The 17,747-nt window shown below is 40.6% G+C and overlaps 1 protein-coding gene and 1 long non-coding RNA gene across 9 annotated transcripts in view; one reads left to right on the forward strand and one right to left on the reverse strand.

Moving 5' to 3' along the window:
- Positions 1–7,105: 7,105 nt before the first annotated feature.
- LOC147914136 (uncharacterized) lies at positions 7,106–8,165 on the reverse strand. Its single transcript, XR_015555840.1, has 2 exons — positions 7,808–8,165; positions 7,106–7,364 (listed from the first exon to the last, which is right to left on the reverse strand). It is a non-coding gene; the product is annotated as an uncharacterized LOC147914136 (long non-coding RNA).
- Positions 8,078–17,747, forward strand: part of UBR4 (ubiquitin protein ligase E3 component n-recognin 4) — a 134,403-nt gene continuing 124,733 nt past the window's right edge. For 5 of the 8 annotated variants that reach the window (XM_087446698.1, XM_087446699.1, XM_087446697.1 and 2 more), the window contains exons 1-6: positions 8,078–8,301; positions 14,379–14,476; positions 15,738–15,841; positions 16,616–16,745; positions 16,860–16,999; positions 17,527–17,629. In XM_087446698.1, the coding sequence (XP_087302824.1) occupies positions 8,126–8,301; positions 14,379–14,476; positions 15,738–15,841; positions 16,616–16,745; positions 16,860–16,999; positions 17,527–17,629 (751 nt within the window). In that variant the 5' untranslated portion in view covers positions 8,078–8,125. The remainder of the gene's footprint in view (positions 8,302–14,378; positions 14,477–15,737; positions 15,842–16,615; positions 16,746–16,859; positions 17,000–17,526; positions 17,630–17,747) is intronic. The other 3 variants (XM_087446702.1, XM_087446700.1, XM_004425644.3) reach the window with 1 other exon arrangement.

Below are 17,747 nucleotides of genomic sequence, written 5' to 3' on the forward strand. Positions count from 1 at the left end.
AAATTCCCTGTATTTTGGGTTTAATCATTACTATTTTGCTGAAGGTTACCTCAAAGCAGGTGCTTAAAATAGAGCTAATGGCGTGGTCAAATCTAAGTCGTCTTAGTTCTCAGCCTTTCTTCATCTTCAAGCAGCCTCTGCCTATGGCTTTGAAACTATTTCCTCTCAATGCTCTCATCTCTCGTGTTGTAGTCTTCTTTTTCTGTGCACATCCCTTGAGCCATCTGTTCCCCCTATTTTCATTAATTAGGTTAATTTTGGAGCCCCCTGCAATGTTTCACTTAAAAAAGTAGATTCTTCAGTATTTTTGATGTCATTTCTTAATTAGTTGTCAACATACAAGATCTTTTCTTGTAAAATTTTGCAGCTAAATAGTATTTAGTGATTCTCAGTCCCTGTTGGGAATAATGTAAAATAGTTTGTGTCTTTAATTTATGATTTTTCCTTAGCCTTTGACTCTGGGCAGGAATCAACTATTAGATAACATGCATGAATTGCATACAGAATTGCAGTTATAACAGAAATTCAGGGTAAGAACCTTTTTTTAATTTTGAGAGGTGACATAATTTTTTTGGAAGGGGGGTTAAACACTAATGTATTATGCCCCACCTACCCTTTTCTTAAATTGTAACTTAGTGATTTAAAACCTCTTTTGGAAAAGGTTGATACCTGCTCCCCTTCCCCTATCCCCAGCAAAGAAAGGTGAGCAGGCTCATTTGCAGATAAGATGGTTTTATTGTCATAAATTAGCAATGGCTCTAATAAACAACTTACCCTACAATTTAATAACTACCAAAACAACTGACAGGTTTACGCTTTTCTGAAACCCAATAATTTTTGTTAGCATTCCTCCAATATTTATTTTGCTGAGTCCACAATTCTGAATTTTGAGTTAACTCATTCTGCCCTTCTCAATGGGGTAAAATTCTGGGTCTTGACTGCCCTTTTGTCTGCATTGGAGCAGATGTGAAACTTCTTGAAGGCATCCTTTGGCCCTCTGTTTAGCCATAAATCCTTGTCAGGCCCTGTCATTTTAATGATAGGATGTTAATCCTTGTTACAAAAAACACTTGGGACAGCTTACACAAACACGATGATACACGATAAAATGAAAATTAACTGGGTGAAGAGAGCAACAAGAACAAACATAACTCAAAAGGAGGTTGGTTGAGACACATTTGTGGTGGACACCCCCCATATATTATCCATCTTTTCTTCAAGCTACTCTCAAGTCGATCCCTAGATAAGCCAGACCGGCAGAGAACTAGCTATGCATGTAGATTGAATTCTGGGGGCAGTATTTTGTCATAGCCAATCCTCTGGTCCCTCTGGTCTCAGTATTAGGAATAGTTGTCTCTCTTAAGTCACTTAAGAAAATATTTTTTCCTTGACTTTAAATAGAACATGCATATTGTAGAAAAACTTAAAGTATAAAAATTACTTTAACGTGAACTAGTACTAATATTAATTACTCATATGGGCATTGATAGCCTGAGTTTAATGTTCTCGTGTACACACTCTTTAATAGGATCATACTATTTAATTCTGCTACTTGTTTTTTCAACTAATGTATTTTGAACATCTAATATTCATAGAGATGCCCTAAATCCTTTCTGGAACAAAGTCTGATAGAAAAAAATAACTCAACTCCTAAAGTATGTGTTAGAGGCTTTAATGCGAGTCACCTAACCTCTCTGAATGTGTTTCATTAATTGTGTGAGGGCACAGGTTCTGTGGTCTGTAAGGTGTCTGTCAGCTTGATAATTTCAGATTTGTAATCTCACTGCCTTTATAAATTGTATTCTTTGTCCGAGCCTAGTCATAAGCTATAATTATCAGAATCATCCCAAGACTTATCTGACTTCTGCTCATTTAAAATTTTGTTTTTAAATCAGGAATCTGGGCCGGCCCCGTGGCTTAGTGGTTAAGTGCGTGCGCTCCACTACCGGCGGCCTGGGTTCGGATCCCGGGCGCGCATCAACGCACTGCTTGTCCGGCCATGCTGAGGCCACGTCCCACATACAGCAACTAGAAGGATGTGCAGCTATGACATACAACTATCTTCTGGGGCTTTGGGGGTAAAATAAATAAATAAAATTATTTAAAAAATAAATAAATAAATCAGGAATCTATTCTTTCTGTATATTCTTTTTTTTTTTTTTGTGAGGAAGATCAGCCCTGAGCTAACATCTGCCACTCCTCCTCTTTTTTTGCTGAGGAAGACTGGCCCTGGGCTAACATCCATGCCCCTCTTCCTCTACTTTATATGGGATGTTGCCAGAGCATGGCATGACAAGCGGTGCACCGCTGTGCGCCCGGGATCCGAACCAGTGAAGCCCGGGCTTCTGCAGTGGAGTGCGCACACTTAACTGCTTGCGCCACAGGGCCAGCCCCAACTTTCTGTATATTCTTGACTTGGAATGCTTTCTTTCCTTCTCAAAATCTGGCTTGTCCCAAATCTGAACTCCATGAAACCTTCCCTGTTGACTCTGGCTGCCCAGGACCTCCGAATTTCTTGGTTAACCACATAATTTCCTGAATGATGCATCCTAGAGTTTTATTATTTCAGTCAATCGGTGTCTCTCAGGGATTGTTAAACTGTTTTCTGAACTCCCTGCTGTCTTAACCATGAAGCTGCTACCTGACAGATTGTTCCCAAATGGTTATACCTTCTTCGACATTTGTCCCTAGTTTCCTAAATTTTCTATGGTGCGTTTGGTGACTTAGTAAGGCATTCTTATATTTATTGAAATGCCAAGAGATAGTCCTACTCACCTTTTTCTGGTGTGCTCTGGAACGTGAGCTCTGACAAACCCTATTTTACTACTTAAAACAAATGCTCACAAGATTAATATGGGAAATAAGCTTTGTGGTACTATAATTTCTTTTTTTTTCATTTTTTTATTTTTTCCCCACAAAGCCCTAGTAGATAGTTGTATGTCATTGCTGCACATCCTTCTAGTTGCTGTATGTGGGACGAGGCCTCAGCGTGGCCGGAGAAGCAGTGCGTTGGTGCGCGCCCGGGATCTGAACCCCGGCCGCCAGCAGTGGAGCGCGTGCACTTAACCGCTAAGCCATGGGGCCGGCCCTGTGGTACTATAATTTCAATTTTGAAAGGGAAAGATACCTTTTTGGTATTATATTTATATGTACTTATATAAACAAAATAAAAGAACTTTGATTATTTAGACTCAAAGTCCAAATAGGCTTTGGAAAACACTATTCTTTATGACAACTACAGTCACGCGCCGCATAATGATGTTTCGGTCGAAGATGCACTGCATAGACATCGGTAGTCCCGTAAGATTGGTACCATATAGCCTAGGTATGTAGTAGGCTATACCATCTAGGTCTGTGTAAGTACCCTCTATGATGTTTGCACAACGAAATCGCCTAACGACACATTTCTTAGAATGTATCCCCATCGCTAAGCGACCCACGACTGTACCTTAATATTCAAAAAGTGACAGTTATCATTCCATGATCAAAACAAGGCACACAACATTTTGTGCACTTTTATTTCTTTGTAAAATGTAAACTGAGGGGTACCATCTACCTTTCAATAATGATGGAGATACCAGTACTTTGTATGAACTACTTCAATTTGTTGCCAAGTTTTTTATTTTAACAGACTATATAAGTAAAAAAAAAAAATAAATCAACAATACCATGGGCCAGCCCCGTGGCTTAGCGGTTAAGTGCGCCTGCTCCACTACTGGTGGCCCAGGTTCGGATCCTGGGCTCGCACCGACGCACCGCTTCTCCGGCCATGCTGTGGCCACGTCCCACATACAGCAACTAGAAGAATGTGCAACTGTGACATGCAACTATCTACTGGGGCTTTGGGGAACAAAAGGAGGAGGATTGGCAATAGATGTTAGCTCAGAGCCGGTCTTCCTCAGCAAAAAGAGGAGGATTAGCATGGATGTTAGCTCAGGGCTGATCTTCCTCACAAAAAAAACAAAACCAAAAAAAATAAAATAACCAATACCAAAAAAATTAAGGTGAGTCTCTCCTTCTCCCACCCTCTGTTTCCCAGAGGTAAGCACTGAACAATTTGGTATGGATCTCTCCAGATCACATAATGTTCAGCAACTTTATTTTATCACTAAATATATCAGGGAGAGCTTTCCATCTTAGTAATATGGATCTCGCGTACCCTTTTTTATGGTCACAAGGTTGAAGTTCTTAAGTGTTATTCCGTTAGAGATTTTTATGAGATCGATCAAATGCTCTTTCAGGGAAGTCTATCATGTATTATTTAGACCATCTTTCCAGTAAGGATTTATAATAGCATAAAGGAGGTTTGCACACACTCCTCCTCATTGTGTATGGAGTTTGAGTGTGATGTCAGTTGAGACTGACCCGCAACCAGGAAGCCATTTTTACATCAGGACTAGGGCTTATATAAATTTCTGATCCATGCTACTGAGAAGGTGACGTTTCCAGGATAGAGACTGAGGCCATTTAGGAAGGTGTCTTTATAAACTAGCCACAGATTTATATTGAAGCACACTCTTGTCTACCATCACCTAATATGCAATGTGAAAGAATGAAAGAAAGCAAAAATACATTTCAAAGGCACACTTACTCATATCAACACCGCTGTAACTTCTTTGTGGTTTTGGTGATATGTCTATCCCATGTGCTGTGATAAAATAAGCTAGACCAGAAGACTGATAACCAGAATGCCAGTTTATTGATAATGAAGACTATAATTGCACAGAGGACTAGAATACTTATGTCTGCTAGTTGGAATATTTATTCTCTATGAAAAAGCTTGTATAATAAGTTAAAATGCTATAAGTTTGCTTGGTTATTATGAAGTTAGAATAGGGGGTGTGATAGCCTATGCATAGTTTTTCCTACAGGTGTTTATCTGCAAAAGAGACCAGAATATTCACTTCCGCTGACCAGGACAGCCCCTCCCCACCCCCCAACAGTGCTAGAGGATACAGTGTAATCCTTTGACTCCACTTTTCCTGGGCTTTATACTACTTTCCTTCTGCTAAGTGCCTGCCATATGTTATTGTACTCTAATCATAAAGTATTTACAAGGCTTTTTTTCTTTTAACTTTTTATTTTGATACAATTGCAGACTTACAGAAAAGTTACAAGAGTACAAAGAATTTTCAGATACCTTTCACTGGGATTCCCATCCCAATATTAACATATTACCATATTTGCCTTATCCTTCTCCCTCCTGTCTCTCAATCTGGTCCAAAACTTTGCTGAGTGTAAATCCTGAAACATGCCAATAGCAGATCTGAGGAATGTAAAAATCATTTTACAAAACAAAACTCTTCTAATATATTTTTCATCTTATCTAAGTTATTTGGTTTAAGCTGAATTAGTATATCTAAGCTTCATTTTGTAGTTTGTCAGTCAAGCATTCATTAATTCACATTGGCTATTACTGAACACTGTTGTAAATTTTGATGTTCACCTTATTAATTTTAATAATTTCAGTTGTGCTCTTTCCTTCCTCAGTTTCCTATAAATCTTGCTTCCTGCTACTCTGTAAAACTGACATTCTATTCTAGTCCCTGCACAACTGTCAAAATTATTTCTCTCTCTTAAAGCAAGAAGGCCACAAGGCACATTTTCTCCTTTAAATTCATACCATATAGAATGCGCTATTATGGGAAAAATAATCAATACTTGTGGATTACACGACTGTATCATATTACTAAATTGAATTAGGCTTCTAATCTATTGCCTTACATTCTTGGTATTAAAAAAAAAAAAAAATCTCTGTTCATTGTGAATTACCAGAAAGGAGCCGCTCTCCATTTGTAGTTTCAGTGTTGCAATAGGAATTTCCACAAAACAAGCACTGACTATTGGTTCTTGTAACTTTGTAAAAGCTCAGAACAGATTGACCTTTGTTGGTGGTCTTGGAGCTAATAGCTACAGTTTATTCATCTAATTGTTTCTAAACAGTGTCTATTAGGGTCTATTTCAAGCAACTCTGTATCAGATGGAATATTTCTGAAACAAAAATGCCAATATCTCTTGCTTTTGAGGCTCCTGCAGTGACATTGACCTCTTGTTTTAGATTGAGGTATAATTTATAACCACTAAAGTGTACACATCATAAGTATATAACTCAATGAATATTGTGTGTATATCCATGTAACCATGACTTGTATCATATAGAACTTCCAGCTCCCAGCAGGCCTCCTCATGCTTCCTCCTAGTCTGTACTCTCACACTGGTCTTTAAACCATACTATGCATTCAGCTGTGGCTGCTTAATTTTTTTCTTTCATTGCATTTCCTATTATCATATCTCTCTTTTATCACTTTTAAAATTTTAGTTCCTTGCCCAGACACTGGGGATTAGAAAGGAACTAGTATTTTAAGTCCTTCAGGTAACAATTCATAAAAATTACTATTCTTTAGTTTCTATCTTATTAGTGGAGCATTAGAAGCTTGTGTTTCATCTGGAAGTCTTTTTTAGTCCCGTATTATCCTGTTCCTTTCTTGTTGTCTACATTTAGAATGTAGATGCCATTCCAAATCTTTGTAGCAACACAAGAACAAACCTCCAAATTAATGTGGTATTTATAAAGAAAGATCTTTAGAGTGCTTTCTGAGCCAGAAATATTAAAAAGTATATAATGTGAGTTTAGGTACAGGTGCAAATCTCCTTGTGATAGTCTGCATTTGCCTTTTTACTCTCTTTCTTCTGCAGATGGAGGGGGAGGGAGGGGAGCAGGAACATTTGATCTTTTATTTTTTCCTGAAACCTCTCCAAGAGAACCTTTGCTGATTAATTTTGTCTTTTGGGTAAAATAGGTGTCCTAAGAGCCACTATAACATTTTTGGTCTCCAGCCTTCTCCTTAGGACTCTGGTTCAGTAGCTTGAAACAGTGCAGTATTTACTGTTACGGAAAGGTTTTTCTCCCCGTCTTTCATTTTTCATATTTTTGTTTAAGAAACCTACTGTTATTATTATTATCCCCTGATATAAGTAAGACACTAAAGGAAAATCCCTACTGTTATCATTGAAGCTACATTCTCCTCCAAGGCTGATCTTAACTTGACTGAATTTTATTTCTAATGTAAAATAGATCTTTTCTTACTAAAAGTGGAGCTTGATCACCAGGTACCAATTTATTTATGAGCATTACACCGGTAACAAAAGGAAGCTCCTCCAAAACTTCGGGGAGAATTTCAGGGCTTCAGGATTTTCAAACTATCTCCACGTTCTTGTGAAGATTTCTTTAGGCGGACTGTGGGCCACGGAGCTGAGAGCTTGACGTCGTCCACCAAGACGGCACCCACACGAGCATGTCCTCAACGCACGCATACCATTCCTTGAGTCAAACTGTCGAGTCAAACTGCTTTTCCCTCTTAGATCTGGAACGCAGATAATTTTATCGGCAAAAATCTAGACGTTATCCCCTGTTAATCAAAGCTTACATTCTTTACTAGTAGAAAAATAGGGAAAATAGAACCTTACGTGGCAAATTGCAGAGAGCGATGCAACTACGAGCCAGTAATATGACTAATGAGGGTGATCAAAACATAAATGGGATTTGAGCGCGAAGAAAGTAAGGACTTGTGATTACAATAACAGCGCGAGGCGGTGTGAGAAGGAGAACGAGCTTTGTAAACGGGGAAGCGCTGCAACATTACTATTTTGGGTAGCACTGGGGAAGGGAAGAAGCGGGTGAGAGGGATTAGACTTTGGCTTCCTCTTCTCGTCCTTAGCTGTCTCGGGCCGGGGTCATTATATTCGCCGACGCGTAATCTACTCCGTTGCCCCGATCTCGCCAACTGAAACCAAGTCCCAAACTCACCTTTCCCCGGCGCCCGGAAGCCACATTTCTCCCACCTTCGGGAGCGACTCCCAGCGCGCAGGCGCGGAGGTTAATGCTCCCCCGCCCTCAGCCGAAGCGCTGTGTTTTGCGCAGGCGCAGCGCCTCTGGCCCGCCCCCACGCCGCGCCGCGCTCCCCTTGAGCGAGCGGAGGGAGGCTGTCCCCGCGCGTCGCACGTTTTGGTCGGCGACTGAGTCGCGCAGTCTGACGCGTCGATTGCGTCACTTCCGCCCCCTCCCGGGAGGCGGCGCTGGGCCGGTGGCAAGCCCCCGGAGGGAGCCGCAGTAGTACGACGGAAGATGGCGACGAGCGGCGGCGAAGAGGCGGCGGCAGGGGCGCCGGCGCCCGGGACCCCGGCCACGGGGGCAGACACGACCCCGGGCTGGGAGGTGGCGGTGCGGCCCCTGCTGTCCGCGTCCTATTCCGCCTTCGAGATGAAGGAGTTGCCGCAGCTGGTGGCCTCAGTCATCGAGAGGTACCGGGCGGTGGCCCCGGCGGGGCGGGCGCAGGGAGGGGGAGGGGAGGTCGTGCCGGATTGTCTGGACCCGCTTCCCGGGCTGTCTCCTGCCGCTCGGGGACCCCCGCCTCAGCCACGGCTTTAGGGCTCCCCGGCCCCGGGAGACGAGGGCTGGTCCGGGGTGCCTTCCGCCGGCCCATGTAAATCGTCTGTGCCTCAATTTCCCTCCCGAGTAAAACTTTTGAGGAAGCCTCTCGGGAGGGCGTGGCCGGACCTGGTCGGGAGTGACTTTGAGATGCATCGCGCTCTTAGGGGAATGTTCCCGGGGCTGCCCCTGCGTTAAGGTCAAAGCGCTGATGAGTTTGCATTTCTCGTTCTCGCACTCATCCCCCTAGCCTGGGCCGGAGCGGAGTCCCGGGTTTAATTCGGAAACCTACCATATAATTTAATAACGGTCTCGGTGGTGCTGTAATCACTGCGGGCACGTGCTTTTTCTGTGACTGAAGCCACTGGTTGACCCTGGATGACTTTCTTTTCAGGTTGCAGTTACTCTGTCTTGCTACCATAACGGTCTTTGATTTGCAACATTTCGGTGTGTTAGTCTGAGAAGTCCTTTTCCCAAAGAAACAATGTTTTTTTTTCCCCCCTTTCTCTCTATAAATACCTTCAGACTCTTTTACAAACGAAACTATTTATTGGTTTGCCGTTACATGGTTTTGTCTTTTTGTACAGAGATTCTTAGATTGTGAGAGTTGTGTTCATACAAGGCTGTGATACCAGTCAGAGTGCCTGCCTTTTCCTGACTTACCTGGCTCAGAACAGTCTTTCATTAGTTTAATGGTAGACGTCCTTTTAAAACCAGTCTCACTTTCATTTCCAAACCTTACTTCAGCGACTCTCTGCAATTTTAGCTTCATGCCAAGAAGGGTATATCTAAAGGTTGTCCAGAAGGTTAGAAATTGCTGTTTATTATTCAAGGGAGGCCCATGGTTCGACAAATTGTTCATTATAGTGCTTTTTGTTAGGTTTGTGATGCTTTGGATGCCGTTTTAAAATTTTTTTTAATTATTATAATAAAATAATGGTGGGTTTGATAACTTCACAGATAACTTTACAGATGGATTTTCCTATCTAATTATTAAGCCAAGAATGTTCTGAAGATGTAGACAGGTATCAGAGATACTGCTATCAAATTATGTAGCCTCTTTTTAACTGTTTTAAACATTTGGATTTTCCTGAATTATACTCCTCATGTTACTTATAATCGACAGTATTCCACTCTTTTGAGAACATTTGCTTTTGTGTTTTTATGGACATGAGCTGAGTAGATTATAAAGTCATTTGTTGACACCCTCCCATACATCTGGTATTCTGGGCCCATGCCTTTAAACTGTAATAGATAAGCAACTCCCTCCAGCCTGTGGAAGGAGCCAAAACCAAATACATTAAACTAGCTTTGAATTCTGCCATATCAGGGATAGTGGCCCCTCCTTCATCCTGTAGTAGCTAAGATAATCAAGAGTTGCCTGTGTTTGTAGTCACTAGTAAGATCTCTCTTCATAGTTTAGAAAAGAAGTCCAAACCAATGGTGTTTAGTGACACAAATTTTTATTCGAAGGCAAGATCCTTGAAGTTTCTGTTCTAGTTTTCGTGGCTCAGTTAATTTTGAAAGCCTGTTATGTGTCCTCTTCAGGCTCTGTGAGAGGAATATGATCTTAAGATGAATTTCCAGAAGAAATATCTGGCTTACAAGTTCTTTACAGTTAAAGCAACTAAACATATCAAGTGTTTAGTTAGATGTAGAACAGAGGTCAGCATACTTTTTCTGTAAAGGGCCACATAGTAAATATTTGCGGCCATATATTCTCTATGTGGATTAGTCAACACTGCCATTGTATGGTGAAAGCAGCAATACACAGTTATATAAATGAATGGGCGTGGCTGTGTTCTAAAACCTTATTTATGGACACTGAAATGTGAATTTTGTATGATATTTACATGTTAGAAAATACTCTTCTTTTGATTTTTGTTTCAGTGATTAAAAAAATGTAAAAACCATTCTTAAATGTGGGCTGTATGTAAAAACCGTTCTTAAATGTGGGCTGTACAAAAACAGGCGACCAAGTGGTTTTGGCCAACAGGCCATAGTTTGCCAACCCCTGGTATAGAGCACAAAAATTAGTACCCTGCTATCAGTATTCTGTCTCTCAAAACTTTTATTTGACTTTCAAAAAAATGAAATAAGGGTGTCAGAATTGTGGAAGTATTTCTTGAAAATCGAGTTGTGGCCATGGAGTGTAGGACCACCTCAGAGCCAGCACTATACAGATGCGATGGTGGGCTTCGTTTTGTAGCTAAACGAAGGTTCAGGTGCCTAGGCTGTTACTTTACTTCTGTGGCTGCCACTCCCATCTTCTGCAGTTCTCGTGATTCTTTCTCTTGTCATGCCTGCCATGTTTTTCTTCCTTGCCTCCAGGGACCTTCTATTTTTCTGTTGCAGTCTGCTACTCTCTGCTTCACTTTTTAAAGACCTGGCTCCATCATGCCAGCTCTTACTTCCTACCTGGCAGCCTGCTCATCCATTGAATGCCTCCCTTTTTGACTGTTGGGGATGATGACACATGTCCTAAGAGACTCCTCAGTCCTGCCTTCTGTCTGTTTTCTTTCATACCTTTGTAGTTGGCAATGACCTTTGGGTGTGAAGAAAAAGTAGATAAAAAAGTTCCTAGGTTCAGACCCTATTTCTTAGGTATGACTTTGTAACCAAACTGCGAAACAAAGGAGGAATAGATTAGTATGGATAAATTGGGAAGGTACTCTCAAAAGTGTCTTTAGATTTTTAAAAGAAGAAGATACCTGAGTTTACTTAAAGGGGAGTTCATTTTCATTTCTCCTGCCTGTTGCTAGCATGTCTTATCTCTTAAACACCATTACTTTTCCAGACCAGGAATAGAGCTAGAACTAGCTTAATGGCGTACATGCTGTATGTGGGATTAATTAGTATAATTGCTGAATGTAATCTTATGTTTTAATGTACTGTCAAATATAGAATTCCTTTCTTAACTCTGTGCAAGATATGTTGGTGAGCATGGTTGTCATTGAACAATTTGATTGACTCTTTGTAGATTACAAAGAAAAAAAAAATATGCCCCTTTTCTCTGAGCCAGGCCTTCCTGCGCTGTCCTGGCTTCCTTAATGATAAACCTCTTTGAGTCTCTGCCTCCCAGCCATCTGATAAAATTTAGGCCAGAGAGACCTACTTGGGAAGGCAGAAGCTGTTACAACATCCCCCTTAGATAATGCACAGTCATTTCCCAAAAATCTTGAAAGGGATAAAGGAATGCGCTAATGACTATGATCTTTTGCGTTTATATCTGTAGGACATAGGTTTGTGACTGACCTACAGAAAATTTTAAAAAGCCTGCCATCAAATAATAGAGTATAATTGTAAGATTAGACCTCTTGGCTAGTTAATGTTTCCATGTCTTAGTGTCACATTCACCACAGGTTTGTCAAGAGTGTGAGGGACTCTCTGAAAGCTTTCAGTTCTTTGGTTAATGTATGTTAAGTACTCTGTGACACACAGCACATGTTCAGTAGGCATATATATTTTTTAATGACTATAATCCATTAATGTGTTCATTATACTTGTTTCATGATTGTAAGTATCATGGAACAAGTAAGCATAATGGATTCTATACTTGGGATTTTATGATTCTGATGAGGTGAAGGGGGTTTGTGGAGTTTCCACAGTTTACGAAAAAGATATGAATAGTATGTTATCTAAGAGGGAGAAGGGAGGTGAATCCTTAGTCTTTTAATTTGCCCTCTCTGATTTCTACCTCTTCCTAAAAAAAGCTAGATATTTCCAGGCCCTAGCCAGTTCTTTTTACTTAGATGTCAAATTGGATTTCTCTGACCTGGCTGCTTAGCTGCTGTTTCTCTTTGTACTCTGCACTGCATTTATTTTGTATGGAATACAAACACTTCAGATCCCATGTCTTTCAGCAGTGTTTCAGGCCCAGTGGTGCTGTTGTTGCAAAGTTTGTTAGAAGAAGCAGATGTTTGAGGAAGATAACTTGACTGACCAGAAGAGAGATATATTTTACCTTTAAGTCTCCTTATTTTTCTTCCTCTAGGTTATATTTGCCTTCTATCTTTTCATTCTTCTCCTTCCTACGTAACTGCTTGCCTTTTCTTCCATTTTCCCATTTCTCTGCATCTTCTGGTGTCTTGGTCTTTCAGATTCTTGGGAAATGAGGGTGGGGTAAGGAAGTGTGGCAGCGTATCTTTATGAGATGACTCATACACTCTTGTTTCTTTAAAATCAAGAGATATGACATTGTCCTTTGGGCCACATGTCTACTCCCTCCTTCAAGTCTTTTTGAAACTGATTTCCCTGGGTATATCCTTAGTTACCTTAAGCAAATTGTAAATGGAGCTCAAGACTGCTCCATTTTTTTCAATGCCAATGTCATCTTTCCCCAAAGTGCATTCTTGTTTCTTTGTTGGAATAAGGCAGTTTTGTATTTCTAGCCTAGGAAGTAGGGTTTGTTAAATCACAGTGAGGCGACATTGAACAAGGCAATTAAATGAGTTTATTCCTATATTTTGGCTATATTTCATTATCCAAATGGGAATGAAAATAACAGAATAAGTTCATCCTTTGGGTGAGTAGTTTTTCTCTTAGTTTTGGTAAACCTGTTCAGCTGAAAAATATGAAGGTAGGCAGCTCGGAACTTTTGAAATAAAGCAGAGAAGATAAATAACTCAGTAAAATACATCAAATTACAGGGTGGGAAAACCTTAGAACAATGAATAAGAAAGTATAAGGATGGAAGTGAAGGAATAATTAAGGATATGAGGTAGAAGCAAGAGAATTTAGATATATGACCCTTACCAATGTGATGGCCAGCAGAGGCTTTGAGTGCTACTTGGTGTTGAAAGGTTTTTGTTTCCCCCTTTTTTTCCATCTGACAAATAGGGAGGAATGATCCCTGGTGGGCAGGGAGATCCTTGCACATCATAGGTACTCCATAGATATTTTTTCTTTGTGAAGGAGTTATTCCAAAATAAGGAACTGATCTTTGATAAATACCCATTTGTCCTTGATAAATCCCCTAATAGCAAAATGTTTGTGATGCCAGACTCTTTAGTGCTGTTTGAGGTGATTCGTCACTGACACTGGCACCTTCCAAATGTTGAGCTTGTTTTTTTGGCTCCTGTGTTGATTTGGCAAATGGATAGAGTCCTCACTCTGTTTACATTTCCCTTCCTAGGCTGATAATTCTTGCTGGAGAATTAACTCACTGAGGAAACTATTTAGCCACATCACTCTGCCCTTTCATTTAATAAGATACATTTTAGTGTTTTCTTTACCTTCTTGTTTCATGGATTGTGAATTAGCATCGGATTTGATAGAGAGAATGACACAAATGTATCCAGCCTTTACATGTAGTGGGGCTTCAGATTTTCACAGAAGAGGGCATTTCCTCTGCTACAGATAGGGGATGTGATTAAAAAATCACTGAATTTGTTGTGATCTAGCTATGTCATATTGGGGAGAGGGGCTCTGGTACCTAGTGAATTTTGAATTTTGGATTGTAGCACTGATCAGATGATTTCTTTCCTTGAGTTGTTGATTCTTTTTAAGTTATTGTGTTATGGACTGGCCTTGTTTGGTCTTTAGAGAAGGTTACTATAATCTGTATTCCCACTAACAGTATTTTGAGTACTTTGGTCTACCCACTTTTGGCCAGTACGTGGCATTATTAGCTTTTGGTTTTTGCCAATCAGTAATATAGGACAAAATGGTACCTTGTGATGTTTTCACTTGTATTTCTTTAATTTTAAGTGATTTTGAAAATGTTTCCTGTTTATTAGCCTTTGCCACTTACTAAGCCTAATACCTTGAACAAGGTACTTAACTTTAGTTCTCTAAGCTTCCCTTTCTTAATCTTGATTATAGTGTTGATAACAGAGCCTGTGAAGTAGGGTTGCTATAAGGATTAAGTGAGGTAATGCCAATACAGGGGTAGAATATCTGGCATATAGTAAGCACTAAATAAATGTTGACTGAATTATTTTCTTTGCAGTGAATCGGAAATCTTGCACCATGAGAAGCAGTACGAGCCATTCTACTCATCTTTTGTTGCACTTTCCACACACTATATTACAACAGTTTGCAGCCTCAGTAAGTGTTCTGCTTTTGTCACTCCCTTCTGAGGGCTTGTGAGTAGGGAGTTGTGTATCTTCTGGTTAGGGTGTTTGAGCGCGTTATTAATGAAGTCTGTATTTTACCGTTCCTAACCTGTTCCCCCAAGAGTGGAGACAGCTTGTCAGTCTGATAAGGCTCTGGAAGTTCCTTTACCTAGGCCAACCAAGAGGGGTTTGAAAACTACTTGGTTTGGACACCTGCTTCATAACCCATTGAGTTAAACCTTCCTTACCCTCTTAAAAGCATTTTCTTTTTTTTTTTTATAACTATTTTTATTTATTTATTCCCCCAGAGCCCCAGTAGATAGTTGTATGTCATAGCTGCACATCCTTCTAGTTGCTGTATGTGGGACACGGCCTTAGCATGGCCAGAGAAGCGGTACGTCGGTGCGCGCCCAGGATCTGAACCCAGGCCGCCAGTAGCAGAGTGCGCGCACTTAACCGCTAAGCTACGGGGCTGGTCCCTCAAAAGCATTTTCTTGATTTCACATATGTAATTACTAGTGTGTTAATTTCTAGGGGGTGGAGAGGATGGGTAGATGCTGACCTGGGGTTAGCAGCCACTAGCCAAGGCTCTATTCCTTATTTGGTTTTGGTGGGAAAGTAAATTCTCCTTTTGTGTTCTCTGGTATGTGAAGGTATTTCAACTTCAGTTCCCCAGCTTTTAAACTTTTCTACCCAAAAAGTGACCAAGCCCTTATTTTCCACTATTTCTGAATTTTCGCATTTTTAGTTTTTTTTTTTTTTTTAATCCTAACTCACATAGTTCTGAAGAATTCTAATTGTTTGTTTACTTAAACAGTTTGCGAAGCAAGTAAAATGAAAGGAAGCTATAGGGTTGCTGAATAATCTTTCAGTGTCTAATGCTGTTTGTTATAGGCACTGGCTGCTGGTAGAGGCATCACTTTTAGTTTGAAGAAACTTTGTGTAGGAACCCGTTTGCAAAAACGCATTTAGAACCTATGGGAAAGGAGAGGTAGTATATTCTAGTGGTTAAGAGCATGAACTCTAGAGCCAGACTTCCTGGATCTCTAAGCCATTGGAAGTTATCGTTTGCCAAGATGTCTTTGTTTGCTCCTTGGGTTGTGGTTCTGAATAATTATTATCATAGAATGATATTGGGAATGTTGGATGTATGAAGCTCAATTCTTGTTTTGTTTGATTTGTTGACTGTAATTTATTGACTGTGAAGTGAGTTATAGCACTCTGGGGTTAAGTAAAGCTTATTACTTTCTCAGTTCCTCGGAACCAACTGCAGTCGGTGGCCGCAGCCTGTAAAGTCCTGATTGAGTTTTCTCTTCTACGTCTGGAGAATCCAGATGAGGCTTGCGCTGTGTCCCAGGTGAGAGTGAGGGGCCCATTCTGGCCCTTATTTTGAGGTAGGATTGTGACTAACTAGTGGAATGATGGGGAAGGGATGGCATAGAATGGGGGTTGGTAAACTTTTTCTGTATTAGGCCAGATAGTAAATAATTTGCTGACCAAGCAGTCTCTGTTGCAACTAGTCTCTGCCTTTTAAACTCTGCCTTTGTAGTGTGAAAGCAGCCACAGACAATACGTAAATGAATGAGTGTAGCTGTGGTCCAGTAAGTGTTATTTATAAAAGTAGGCAGTGGGCTGAATAGGGGCTGTGGTTTGCTAACCTCTAGTATAGAGAGCTGCCGAGGCTTTTTCAAGGATTGCACAGTTACATGCCTTCAGGGGCAGGCAAGTAACATCCAATGGGTTAAAGTGTGCTAGTGAGAAGGGTGCAGGACCCAGCTAAAGGGGCCAATCACTATTTGACTTCAGCTGATTGTTGCCATGCAGGAATGGAGGCTCAAAGTTGCTGTGTCTTGTGAATTATTGAGAGAGATAAGAAATCTGAATTTATATGTTAAACCTTCCATGTTTTAAAAAGTTAGCCGTAACTTCAAATTAAAAACAACAACACTATGAGGACAATAAGACAAATGTGCAAGCCAGATATGGTCTGAGGATGGTCGACTGTGATCTCTGCTTTATTTTTTCCTAATTTGCAGTTTTTGATATGAATGTATCATATTGGCCCTGTGCCACTTAAAGTCTCGAAAGAGTAGAATGTTCTAAAAGACATATTGAATTTGTTTTCTTTCAGAAACACTTGATTCTCCTCATCAAGGGCCTGTGCACTGGCTGTAGCCGACTAGACAGAACAGAAATTATCACGTTTACAGCAATGATGAAATCGGCCAAGCTGCCACAGACAGTGAAGACACTCTCAGATGGTGGGGATTCCTTTGCCAGACCTGGTTACTTGGCCACTTCTCTGTCCAGCTTCTACCTGTTTTGCCTTCTAGTGACACTGTCCTCATCCCTTTGTTTGCTTTTGTGTTTTGTAGTGGAAGATCAGAAAGAGCTGGCCTCACCAGTAAGCCCAGAGCTGAGGCAGAAGGAGGTGCAGATGAATTTTTTGAACCAGCTGACGTCAGTTTTCAACCCTAGAACTGTAGCATCACCACCCACTGGTCCACAGTCTCCAGTGAGTTACTTCAGCCAAATGTCCTCATCCCATGGGGTTTGCTAAAATGATAGATCATACTAGAAGAAATAAGTAACAAACATATTTTATATCTGTGATATAAAATGATGTACATGCCTGTGGTAGAAAAAAAATGGAAGAATACAAAGCAGAAAAAAGCAGATCTCACCCCAACTCCTTTCATCCACAGTTATTACTATTTTGATGACCATTCTTCCAGCATTTCTCATTGCAAATAAACAAATACAAAGAGCATGTATAATTTTTCATAAAAGGCATCACTCTACTAGTTGTAAAATATATATATTTTAAAGCTATATATTTTTGCCCTCCTCTTGGGAAAATAGCTTGTATTTTCCCCACTGTTAGGAATTTCACCCCCCCCCCCCCCCCCATTAACTGGGGAGTCTGAAGAGTACCGTGGAGCTGCTGCTTACTTTGGACAGTTGTTTTGGTTCTGAACCAGGGCAGCAGTCAACAGATGATAGTGTCTTGATAGGTCTTTCACATCCTATGTTTCTCTTCAGGTGGAAGGAGAAAATGATGAGCAGTCATCCACAGATCAAGCCTCTGCTGTCAAAACCAAGAATATATTCATAGCTCAGAACGTGGCTAGTCTTCAAGAGCTTGGTAAGACTCTAATTGTTGTCAGAAAACTGGTTTCTCTGCTTTTCAAAACCCCATAAGTGGAAAAGAATCAAGCAGCAGACAAAGGCCTGTTTGTGAGGTCAAGCCTTTTCGTTAATTC

Source organism: Ceratotherium simum, chromosome 22 (genome assembly GCF_057802395.1).
Source record: "Ceratotherium simum simum isolate JZ-2026a chromosome 22, ASM5780239v1, whole genome shotgun sequence".
Taxonomy (NCBI): Eukaryota; Metazoa; Chordata; class Mammalia; order Perissodactyla; family Rhinocerotidae; genus Ceratotherium; species Ceratotherium simum.